Source organism: Leptosomus discolor, chromosome 6, assembly GCF_034619465.1.
Source record: "Leptosomus discolor isolate bLepDis1 chromosome 6, bLepDis1.hap2, whole genome shotgun sequence".
Classification (NCBI taxonomy): domain Eukaryota; kingdom Metazoa; phylum Chordata; class Aves; order Leptosomiformes; family Leptosomidae; genus Leptosomus; species Leptosomus discolor.
Window position 1 is genome coordinate 14442393 of NC_141396.1, and position 13120 is coordinate 14455512.

The window sequence follows — 13120 nt, forward strand, 5'->3', positions numbered from 1 at the left end:
ATAGCCTTCTTCCATCAAAGCCTCAGCAGCCTGAGGCAATTTCATTCTTGGCTGCAGGAGAAGAGCAGAAACATGGATAGGTACCACCTACCAGATGTCACACAAAACTTGCTGCATTACTGTAATTTCTTGCTCTGCCAAAGTGCTAATGGCTCAGACAAGTGGGGCAAGGCCAGAGACTGAACTGTCCAGGACTGCAGCACTTTGTCCTCAAAAGCCTGGCATCAGTCCCTCAAGTCCCAGCTTAGAAGCACAGGCTTTTCACCAAGGGATCCTCCAAGATATTTTCGTTGGTCTTCAGAATTCTCTCCTAATTACATTTGTAAATATTGCTTTTTTTTTTACACGTTCCTCTCCAAGGCAAATCTGGAACATGTTCCATTGGGGGCACAACAATGTCACGCAAAGCCATTGTTCAAAGTCTAGAGATTTCTGTTTTATAATTGAAGTATCAGAAAAAATAACTCAGAGCTTCAGGAAAAAAATTACAAACAGTTCCTCAGTTAAGCGAGTGCTGCTCTTTATCCCTACTCAGCCCAGCCAAGCACCTAAACTGTTTACATGAAACACTTGAGCATTGACCTCAGTCCCAGGAACCATAGGAAGCTCCTGCTTGCGGGATGGACGCTGGGGTGGCACTAAAAAGGACTGAAGCAGATTTGCTATTTTATATGCCTGGCCAGGATGGGATGGGACCGTGCATGTCCCCAGTGGAAGGGGGGGTGGATGGGGCATGCACGTGACAAAATGGGGAATATATGCACACTCCAAGAAGACTTATTTCTTGCAGCAAATTTAATGCAAGCCCTAAACGCCTTTGGGTCTGAGATAAATATGGCCTCATTGTTATTTGTACAATTTACTCTTTCACAGTCTCTTGCCAATACTTTGTAGCAATCACAGGCCACATGAAGCAAATACTCATATGGTAATCAAGACTGCACATGATCCATGTATTAATCAGCACCTATAAACAGTTCTCAATACAGTCTGACCACAAGCAAACTAATATCCAAATTAAAATCTAGTATAAAGCCTGCCAAGAATTAGACACAGCTGGACAAAGGGTACGCAGTTTTGCTAAAAAAGGCAATGGTTAATGATAGACCAAATTCTCTCTTCAGCAGCCACTGCTAGCAGAAAAGCCTGGGAGGTCCACAGGGTACCAGAAAGGGAGAAAAAGATACAATCTACATCCAAACTGCTAAGTCATGGGTGCTTCCACAGATTCAGGCTCCTGCTCTTTACTGCCTTGTGTCTTCTGTCACCCACTCCCTAGCAGCACCCTGAATTACATGGAAGAAACCATACTGGGACATACATCTTGGAGGCAAAGAAAGTGGTTTCTTTGGTGGCATTCCCAAAGCCACAAAGAAATCTCGGAATAAAACCAGAAATACAATATCTAATATACAGATGAAATATGACTTCTTTCCTCTAGTTTTCCGAAGAGAGTTTAGACTTTATAGGACCTCAATGGTTAGTCTTTAGCTGGTAAGAAGGTTTAAGACACCATTTTCCACAAGCACACACAATAACAAGGCAATTGCAGGATGGACTTATCAGAAAAGCAAAGATGTTTTCACATTTCCATCCATCCCTAGAGTACAAGTTCTGCGGAAGCCTGTTGATTACTCCCATGAGATCTTCCCATTGGACTCAGCAGGAGCTCTGCTCACAAATCCCTTGTGCAGATTTGCATGCATATTCTTCACATACGTTATGCAAGCTAAAATCCTAAAATATACAGTGATAAACAAGTGTGAATTTCCAGAGATAGCTACATTGTTTCAGAATGAGGAAGAAATAACCCAGAACCTTTGCCTAAACCACTAAACTCACTCAAATCTTTGCTGGTGTTTTCAAAAACGAAACGCTTCTTTCATCTCCTCCCAAATAATCTTTCTCAGTTGTTTGTCCAAACTACTGGCCAACGTGGAAAAAAAATCCCATTAGGCAACGCTGACTGAATCCTGCTGGGTTTCAAGCCTGAATGGAAGCAGTAAGAGCTCCACAGGAAACATAACAAACCTGCAGAAGGGATTTTTCTACCTATGGGACTGAGCCTGAAATCACTGAACTATCTCTATATTTTCAAAAGGAGGCACCTTCCTCATTTCTTGCTCCTTTGCTGGCTGCAAGGGAAAAGGGAGGGAAGGATAATACGCTGCTGTAGATTCCAGCACTCTGGGACCTCTAGCAATGTGCAACAGCAGCATCATTCAGAATCAGTAGCTATATACAGATAAACCTTCTGGAAAACTCCTTGTGCATAAATGAAGGATTTCCAGGCAGATCTTTCACGTGTGCCATGAACTGAAGTTGTCAAAGAAGATGACCTACTTTGTGCCAATGAAAGGCAGGAAATCAGCTAAGGCAGTCCCACAAACCAAAGGGCATAAAGATTGGGAAAGTATTTGTGGATGAAGTTGAAAGGGCCACAAGCTCCTCCAAGCTGCTGAGAGCCTAAAAAGTGCTTCAGTTCCTAAGGACTGATGAATTTCTTCATCAGGAAGCAGCTCCCAGTGCACATGGAGGCATGCTGTCTTAGAGGAGCTGAACTTCCCACACCAGCTGCAGCACGAGGGGTACCAACTCCATCCTCCTGGCTACCACAGACACAAAGGAAGTGAAATCAGCCTCTGACAGCGAGAAAAATGTGATGCCTGCAATGTTCTCTCCTCTGACCTTAATGCTATCAGGTGACTGATTCAACAAAGCAGTCAGCAGGCTGCCAGAAAGATCCTTTTCTTATACGGCTACTGTGACCGCACTGACTGCTCCTTTCATTCTTTCAGCCAAAGTCTTTTATCTTCCCTGCCGAGCACATCTTCACTTCCAGGTTCTTTTCACCTCTTATCTGTTGGCTGTGGAGAAGCTGACTCCCACCTCCATGAGACCATCTCTCATTGCTGCCTTGCTTACAGAAAGAAAAGTGCTCATTGCGGACTGAACACTTTAACTAACTTCTCACCCTCCCTCAGCCTGCCCAGTAAAACCCCTTTGCAGAGTGCCTGCAAAGCCTAGAGGACACATTGGCTAGAGAGATACTGAGGCTCTTGCCTTTCAGACTGACCAATACAGCCCTTTTCTCTTGCTGTTTTCCAAGCAATCTCAACTTAATCCGTTGTTCCTCGTCTAATATCAGGGGGCTGAAGCATCTCCCCTATGAGGACAGGCTGAGAGAGTTGTGCTTATTCAGCTTGGAGAAGAGAAGGCTCTGGGGAGACCTTATAGCAGCCTTCCAGTACTTCAAGGGGGCCTACAGAGAAGCTGGGGAGGGACTCTTTACCAGGGAGTGGAGTGATAGGATGAGGGGTAACATTTTCAAACTGAAAGAAGGGAGATCTAGATTAGATATTAGGAAGAAATTCTTTACTCTGAGGGAGGTGAGACACTGGAACAGGTTGCTCAGAGAAGCTGTGTCTGCCCCCTCCCTGGAAGTGTTCAAGGCCAGGTTGGATGGGGCTTCGAGCAACCTGGTCCAGTGGAAGATGTCCCTGCCACCACAGGCGGGTTGGAACTAGATGGTCTTTAAGGTCCCTTTCAACCCAAACCATTCTGTGATTCTATGATCAGCTACAATGACAAAAGCAGAAGTACCAACAAAGATCATAGATCTTTAAGGCCAAGACCTGACTACTGTCATTTTCAAGGAAGGGGTAAAGACCTGATGCAAGCACCAAAGCCTGGTACACACCAACACTCGTTTATGGCAGCTCCCCTGGCAATAAGGGCAGGCATCATTTACTCACCTTAAGCCTGACTTGTTCATAAATAACGATGGGCCTATTGCTGAAGGTAATGGCATTGCAGAAGCTAGCCTGGCGCTTCACTGCCTTCTGCGTCGTGTCCATGATGATCTGAGATCCCTTCGTGTGAGGATGGAAAAGCAGAGGGCTGATGGACAGAGCTCCACACTGTGGGATGGGGAGACAGTGCTTCTGCTTGTGGTGGCATCGGTGCGAGGACGCTGAAAATGATCCTCCTATGGAATCTGTAAGCAGAATGAGGAGAAAAGGGTTTCAAATCTGCTGTGAGTAATAAGTAAAAAACTTCCAATGCAAAAAACAAAGCAAGGGTATTTCAGAGGGGAACTACAGATCAAAATAAAAGCTAGTCAAATCCCCACTCTGCAAATCACTAAGGGTTTCTAGAGATCTTGAGCAATGAAAAGGCTACAAGGATACTGAAGGCTCCCACCTGGACAGTCTGATAGTACTGAGCACGACATGGAGACCACAGCTCAGCACTGAAATCACAGGCCATCTTGAGGCCACACATCAGAAGAGAAGGCGAGAATTGGTTCCAAAATGGGAGCAAAGCATGTGTGAAGTTGCTGTATCAAAACTGTCACACTTAGGGAAAAATCTTCTATTTTGAGAGCATTCCCACACAACTTGACCATTTCTCTCACTCCTCCTTTGCAACAGCAGCTCCATCTATCCTTGCCTCTATGTGTTTTTGGATGTTGTCCTACCCACCCATGCTAAGAGCCAGCTCAGAAACATACATTGCTAATTTATACTCAAGCACCGCTTGCCAATAACCCACCTGGATTCCTCCACCAACCACCAACCATTCTCCTCTCTCGTCCACTAATGGGAACCTCAGCTGAGATCCCACTTGTCACGAAGGAATTGATCAGCACACTATGATTATGGTGAGGAAAGGGAAGAGAGAGAAAGGCTATGAAGAAGGGAGGAGACTATATCTTTATCTAACCCAGGCCCTACACAAAGAGTCAATGCACGATCAACACAGGCACGACAGCAGCTTTGTTCATGAATAAATAGATGTGTTTCTTTTCAATGTGGAGCCTGAAGCAGTTCAAGCACAAAGCAATCATTATACTGAACACAAGTCATCTGCCTCCTTTTCCTTGTGTGCACATACACGCTATATTATGCACATATGTTTGGGAGGAGATACTCATAGATTTGGAAACAGTATCAAGAGAATAAAGAATTATTCTGTGATAGACTTAGGGAAATATGACTTTAGCGATGTGTCAGTTCGTGCTGTAAAGTTGCATGACTAAACAGTATGGTTAAAAACTCATTCCTCAAACATGCAAACTATAGAAATTAATTATATACATTCTTCAGCAAATTAATTGCTGACAGTTATGTCTTTATATAGCTACTACAAAATAATGCTTGTAATGTAACTCTTGGCTTTGTAATAAAAAGCCTGGACCCTATTCCTCCTAGCCTTTGGGGTAGCTATGTGAAGTTGTAATGGCACATCATCACAGCAACCCTGAATAACTACCAACAGAACTTAAAATCATGGTTTCTGATGAGAACATTTTAATTCAATTTCAGCATCAGTCACTCCAGCCTCCTCCTCTCATCTTCTTGCCATTTTTTTCTCTCATTTTCAGCAACAGTGCTATCCCTTCAGAACAGAATAGGGAGGCCAGACAAACAGGGCTGTTACCTTTAAACACTTTCATTAATGCTTTAAGGGAGAGATGAACCAACTGGGAGTTATTTGATGTTAAAAATTATGCTAAAAATAAGTCATCTTCCTTCTCCTGTTCGTCACACACGAAGGAAGAGAAATAAGGTGCAGATCCCAAGAAGTAGAGACTCACCTGAGCAGGCAGGTCAGAGAGGGAAAACTTCAGGAGGAACAGACTGCATGGAAGCAGTAGCTTGATGTGGGAAAGGTCAGGATGCAGCAGCTTACATGACCCTGACCTTTTCCCTTTGGGCACACTACTGACATGGGGCAGTGCACCCTGCCTCTTCCCACAGCCCAGACTGGGTGCTTAGAAGACAACAAAAGCTGCAGCAGACAGAACCTTCTGAGGTTACCTCCTAAGGCCTGTTTAATTAGAAGCTGTCTTATGCCCCAAAGAACAGGTTCCCTCTTGAACCCTGTTAAGCACTTGGCTTTAGTGATAACTTGCTGATCAGTTCCTCAGGCTTAATGTTATTTTGCAAAGAAGTAGTTTTTTTATCACTGCAAACATGGTGCTGTTCACCATCACAAATATTTATGAGCCAGAGCCAGCAAAAGTGGCCGACTTAACCTTGCTCCACTCCACCTCCCCAGGCGGGTCATGCTGGTCTGTAGGGACAAGACCATTGACAGATGGTCACAGTAAACCATCCCAGCCTCTCTTTTGGCAGAAATTTTTCAGGCTACTGGATCTCCTCACTATCTCTTAGCTGCCCCTCTGCCTCTGCTATATCCCTTTATTTATAGGTAGACAAAATAAACACCTAGTGTAAAAACTTCCATTCCTAAATTTTTCAGCTTCTTTAAAATATATAGGAAGTCACAAGCCATTTCTGAAACAAGACACATATTGAGGGATATAATCAATTGCTTGAGATGATTTAAAGTCAAGGGATCCATAGAAAAATATTAAAAACTCTTTTTCTGATCATTTCCAGTCTTGTTTTTTTCAACACCTCTTTGATAGTTTCTATGGGTGCATATATGTGAAGAGAAGAAGCTAACAGTGAATATACTTTGAATTCACGCCATCTTTGCATCTAGATTTGAATTTTGTAGCTCAAACTTTTTGCTAGCAGTGACTCACCAAAGCAAACTTGTGCAGCACAAAGTCACACACATTTTAACCTGTTTGCATATCTCAGTGCTCTAATTTTACCAGATAACTTGGCCATGGTAATAGCTGCCGCACCTCTCCATAGGACATTGTGCCCTTTTAAAATGCAGTAATGGAGTCACCAAAACTGCCCCCAGCTTTCAAAACAGGCTCCAATAACAACACCTCCTATGTCCAGAGCACCCTCCGGAGAAGCATTACAAAGCTGTAGGGTCCTGCCTGACCCCACAGGAAGGATGTTAGAGGAATGTTTATTTGCTGTGACAGTCCAGCACCGCTACGTGAGAATGGGTCAAACCCATGCCAGTCTAATGCCTGCAGGACAAGAGGCCCCCATGCAGACAGCTGGAACACAGGGTAACCATGCTGTACAGGAATGAAAGAAACCACCCTAGGATCAGCTTCCACAGACAGATAATGCAAACAGGGAGGAGACCTCCTTCTTTCTCCCAAATGCTCTTACACAGCAATGACCCCTGCATGATGAACATGCTCAGGTAAGGTCCAGAAAAAGTCTTAATTTTTAAAAAGTGCAACTACTTAATAATGGTGTTTTGCACCTTACAAATACTTGGAGAAGTTACAATGCAATGGGTCAAATACGGAGGCCTTTGTTCAACTTTTTCAGGCCACCACGTCCACTCCAAAAGGAGGAGACACCATGCGACCTCAAATGGCAACACAAGCACCTAAGACTGGACTTAGACAAGGAAAGGGACACTTTAGCAACACAAGCTGGTAAGATGCATTGCTGTCCTTGCTTAACTGTCTAAAAATAAAATAAATCATCTGCTTAAAGTTTTTGTTCTCACTGGGCTGGATCTGGGCTCCAGCCTTCTCCCCTCCCCTTGTTTAAGCTACTACACATTTTGACAACCTCAGCCTTTGCTACCAGCAATACCAGTACAATACAGCTGGTGCCCTTGCAGTAGGTTTCTTTTTTTTTTTTCTTTATGTGAAAGAATTGAGTGAAATTCACAAACCCAGAGTTTCAGCTGGCAAAATAGGCAAAAGTCCTTCTGACTTCACAGCAACCATTCAAGGCTTCATCAACTGAGAGTATGTCCCAGACTCCTCCTCAGCCACAACCTGACTGGGTGAAGTAATTGCTTGAAATAAAAATTGCAAACAAGTATTTGAAAGAAGGCTGAAATATGAAAGTATGTTCTGCAAGTTTCCCATTCCACAACATAACACAACTTCCCCCTGACAAGCAGGAGTTGTAACAACATGCCAGGACTACGCAAAGTGGTATCTTGTGACAAAAGTCACAAGAGCAAAATCATGCCTATCTGAAAACACCCTCCGTGTCAAAGGGCAACAAATCTAGAGATGCACCACGGACCCCCATACAGCTTTCCAGGTTTCATGTTGGGGGTCACAAAGAACAGCATCTGCTCACACTTATGGTTTTAAAGATTGGATAGACTTCTGTTTTCAATTCATGCCCAATAATAGATGCAGTTTGAACTATTTCATTCAGTACCAGGTTTGAATGCTGAACACAACCTGTCCCTAATAACATGAGCACCGCCAAGAGAGCAGCAAAAGTGGTAATGTACCACTTGCTCCCCTGAGCCACAAGCACATGGGCTGGATCTTCTGAAACCTTTAGTAAGCCAAGGTCAAGGAGACATTAAAATGAACTGCAATGTGAAGCAGTCTGAACCACTCTTCCTTCAGTGTCTCAATCCTAAGTGCATCCTTTTCAGAGCCCTGTTTGAGAAAGTAGAATACTGCCCCAAGGGTGGCATGCTTCTCTCTTCATGGGCATTGGATGTCTCTGGTTTGGATCTCAAGGCCTGAGCAATATCCACACACTATATAAAAGGCAGCACTTGATGTTCTTAGCTTAGCAAAATGCATCCCAAAGCCTGTTAGAGGTTTTCACCAGAAGCGTTCATGCTCTGCAAACATTAGGCATAATCTTAAAAGGCTTAGGATTTCTTAAATACTGCAAGAAATGACTGGATTTAATTTTTTTACATACATCTTTTCCAGTCGAAAAAATCTCGATAGGCACCCATCAGAATACTGTCAAAACTCATTTCAGACTGAAAACTAACTGCAAGGTATTTAAGAGCATGTGAAATAAGTGGCATTCAGAACTGAAAGAAACAGAAAAGACGACTTCAAAAAAGAGTCCAGGGACTGATATGGAGTAGCAAGTGGGAATGATAAACCCCTGCCCACCTAGGGAGGAGGACAGAAGAGGTCCATGGGTAGTGACAGAGGTACCTGTCCTGCAGGCTAGTGACAGTGAAATGAGTGGACAGGGCAAAACACCACACTATGAAAGGAGAAAAGAGTTTCAAAATTACTACATTATCAAAAGAGGCTGACAGTGCTTTATCTGGCAGGTGGCCTTACTGTATAAGCATTTAAAAGGAAGGATTGTTGAGAAGGAAGAAAAGGAAACCGTGTGCAGGTGCGGGAACCCAAGGGAAGCCCTGCCCAGGGATGCACTCATGGTGCAGCAGAAAAGCCCAAGCCCTGAAAGAGTACCTGCACAGCCTTTCCAAATCTTGTTACTAGCAGCACAGGGAGAAAAAAAAAATCAGCTATGAGATGAATGCTTGTAAGCCTTACTGCTTTTTGAGGTAGGTCCATACTTTTAAGAGTTATCAGCGAAACACAGTGTAACTAGTTACACTGATCCTTTACATTTGTTAACAAAGTTCAAAAGGAGAAAACTATAATGAACTCGTTGTTCTAGGCTTTTGCAAATGGGTTCTTAAAAGCACACTTTGAGATACAGTTTACTAAAAATAAATATTAACTTAATACCAGTGGAAACTGAAAAGGGGTTGCAAACCTTGCTTTCTCACATGCAGCCTGATCCAGAGCATGTGCACAGAAGAAAGAGAACCATAAATTAATGCAAATTAAAAACAAGGGTTTCTTCACTGCCTTTAAAAACTTGTTTGCTGTTCTTGAAGGAATAAGTAACCATATATCTCCAGTCTATATCCAACACTCCCTGTGTCTGTTACGACGATAATGACCCAATCACACTGCTGTCACTACAGTCAACTACTCATCTCGGCATTGCAAGATGACCAGGAAGAAAATGCAAAGCTTTGCTCTTCCACAAAGACAGGCTATAGCTTTGCAGGTGTTGGGGCATTCAGTGATAGAAATGCAAAGGCTTAATTCTGAACCATTAAATCTAGAACACCTGAAATTATGGAGCATCTTGGGTTAAACTTCAGTGATTAGGGACATATCTACAAGGTGGATCTCAGCCAGCAGGTCAGATCCAGCACTCCCATCCAAGACTCCAAAACAAGTCAAAGCCAAAATGTAACTTATTTTCATCTGTGCTATTTTAGCAGTGACAAGATGTATCAAGAGAGGAGGTTGGCACATAGTGTAAGATTTTCCATTTAAATTGCAAACTATGAGACAAGAGGCAGGTGCAGACAGACCACATGCACATGAAAGGAGATAATGCCAGTCAGGGTAGGGCTTGGAGTTGTGCTTTTTGTGTCTTTTTTTTTTTTTTTTTTGGACCCAAAAGCAAAGCTGTGTTTAAAGTAACAGATCTGAAAGACAACAAGGGTGGCTTTACAGACGCCTACGAGAACCAGCCCCCTGGTATAAAAAGTGAGCAATGGAATCTGGAGTTGACTGCAGGATGATCCACAATGGATCCATCTTTCAGACCTGACTCATGTGTGGTAGAGAGTGGTTAGTTCGTGAGGAGTCTTCAGAGTGAAGAAGCTGATTTTTAAGTTCATAGAGAAAAACAAAATTAGTAAAAGAGACGCAAAAAGTGACAGAAAAGACAGAGGGCAGGCAAATACGTACAACAGCAGAAATTTGGCATAAATATAAGTGTGGCAAGACTTTGTTTGTCAATGGCAGAAGAGAGAAGACTTCGAGGCTTGCAGAAATGAAAGGAAAGGGGAAAGGCTGTGTCCTGAAGATGGGACAGATGCAGGCAGAATCTGCAAGACTCAGGACACTGATGTGTTTGAGTGGATTTGGGAGGATGGGCTGAAAGAGAGACTGTAATTTCCTCTGCCTTTCTGCTCAGCTGGGCTGTGCATTTGTCCTCCATCACATGCAGTGCAGTAGTTGAGGTGCAGAGACATGTCCTGTTCAACAGTCACTCCTCATGCAGAGACAAGAACCTCTGCAGCAGTGCCAGGCAATTACCTGGACATGGGGCTTTTTTAGAAACATTAGCTGAATCCATTGACTTAAAAATTCTTAGTTACAACTTGGATGTGAGGCTTTACAAAGGCTTGCTTGAAGACAATGCTGAAGCTATGAGTATCAGTAAGAGTTGGGAGGGTGGCAGTTTTGATAAAAATTGAAAAAAAGAAGGTAAAAGAGCTGAGGAGTGACACAAGAGTAAGAGCACTGCTTCCATTATATTAAGCCTGAGTTGTTTGTAATATTTTATTTAAAAGGAAAAAAAAAAACAAAAAAAAAAACCACAGAGCAAAAATTTAGGTTGGCCAAAGGAGATTTGGCCTACAGAGGAGAGGTGAAGCTGTTAATTGACTGTAAGCATATGGCTGAACTAATGTTTGTGGTTGAAATTACCCAGAGAGAGAAGAGAAGACGCTCCTGGACAGAGCCTAGAGGAGGCTCTGCCAGATGTGGGAAGGAAGGTGAGGAAGACCCTTGCAATGCAGGACAGTCAGGAGAGGACAGCAGAGTGGGACTGAGCACACGCCATCTCCAGGAGGAACAATCCAGCTGACAGCACTGCAAGCACTTAAAAATACCAAGCACCACGAAGGCAGCTGATCATGCCCTTTTTTTGTGAAGAAAAGATGGTATCAGAAGAGAGGTGTGTGAATATATAAGTATTTCTATATGCACATAAGGCTGTTGAGAAGAAACCCCTTCCCCTTATAATTTAATTTTCAAACTACAAATCTTCAGTAATGATGCTGTGCAATCATCAATAATCTCCTGGTCCCTAATTAGGCACTGTTTACTCTTCACCTCTCACAGTCATTTGCAGCAATTCAGTCACCGACATGGAGGACGGCCATGAGACCTCCGGCACTGCTGCACTTCCCACGGATGCAGCCCACCCTTTGCAGGGTCCCTCCTCACCTTCTCCCTGAGCAAATCCCCCCAAGCCCCTGCAGACCATAAGTCTGCTAAGCACATAAGAACCAGAGCATAAGTAAGCAGCCATATGCTCCTGTCTGCCAAGGAAGGAGAGAGGGGGTGAGCAGCCCCCCAGGAAGATGCTGGGCAGTGGCAGGATGAATTGCCTTAGGAGCCACATTCCTCAGGGTCCAGCCAGGCCCATGGAAAGGAGACTGAGATCTCTTCACCAGCAGCAGCCGCTTCTGCCCACACTATCTTCTAGCAGCGCCTCTGATCAACAGGCAGGAGCGACATGCATGTGCCACATAATAATTTATTTTTGAGAGCAGCAAGGCGCTTCTGACCTTATTCTCTTTGCATCCTGGTGATTTTACATCTTTATTATTATTACTAAGGCATGTAAGTAAGTTAGATGAGAAGATCAAAGTGAAAAATGATGGTCTGGAAGCATCCAAAATCTCTTTCTTGATTTAGAGTGGTTTTGCTCTGCTGTGATCAGGTCAGGTCTTTCAGCTGTCTAACAAGAAATGTAAAAACATATCTATGTCTTCTAACAAAAGAAAGCAAGATTAAGTCCAGTCTAGTTTAAGATTTAGGGATGTTTCAAAAATTATGTTTATCCTTCTCTTACAAATGTGCAGTTTGGGAATCTTCTCCTTTGCTAATATCTGATGCTTCAGGAGGATGAGGAACAGAAAACTTGCTCAGGGTGATGGCTGATCTGTCTGTGCTGCAGATGGTGGGACAGAAGGAAGAAAAAAACCCCCAAACTTTCCATGCTACCTGCTCTTGATAATCCTTATCTTCTCGATGATAAGCAGATACACTGTTGACCATAAGATTATGTATACTTCATAAAATAAGTTATGTTTGCTTCTCTGACCCACTGCATTAATGAACCAGTTCCCTGCCATAGCTCCTTTTCCAGAAACTGTCCACTTGGGACAAGCCAGGAACTCTCCCACCTACTGTAATTCCAGTTACTCATTTTGTTAGTATAGATTAGAACTATGCACAGAACATTTTACACCTCTGCTAACATCACAGAGCTCCTCTCTGTTTTGATTTATCATCACGTAAACTAAGCTTAACTAGTTATCGTAGACATTTAACTAAGAGCAGTGCTGCTGAGATCAGGGGCAACAGCACCTCCGCCCCTCTCTCTAACCTCATACAAGCACACAGAGAGGGCAAGCCCAGCTTCTGCTCTCACCCATGTCCTCCTGCACGTCTGCTAGGAAGTCAAACGGTGGCTCTGCAGGCACTCTCCCCAAATAGCACAGCCCCTTGCCCCTGCCAGAGGCAGGCACCTGGGCTAGACAGGTCCCAGGCTACAGTACAAGTACAAACCTTGCATCAGCTTTGAACCAAAACCTTATCCTCACAAGTCTAGTGTTTCCACCATAGTTCTAACTGCACGCTGCTTCTTCCCATCCCCTCCTGCAATACCGGGCACAG

At 43.6% G+C, this 13120-nt stretch overlaps 1 protein-coding gene across 1 annotated transcript in view; it reads right to left on the reverse strand.

The window, feature by feature from the left end:
• Window positions 1–13120, reverse strand: part of NEURL1 (neuralized E3 ubiquitin protein ligase 1) — a 160710-nt gene that overhangs the window by 61213 nt on the left and 86377 nt on the right. Inside the window, exon 2 of the mRNA XM_086466980.1 lies at window positions 3756–3997. Coding sequence (XP_086323106.1) covers window positions 3756–3997 — 242 coding nt within the window. The remainder of the gene's footprint in view (window positions 1–3755; window positions 3998–13120) is intronic.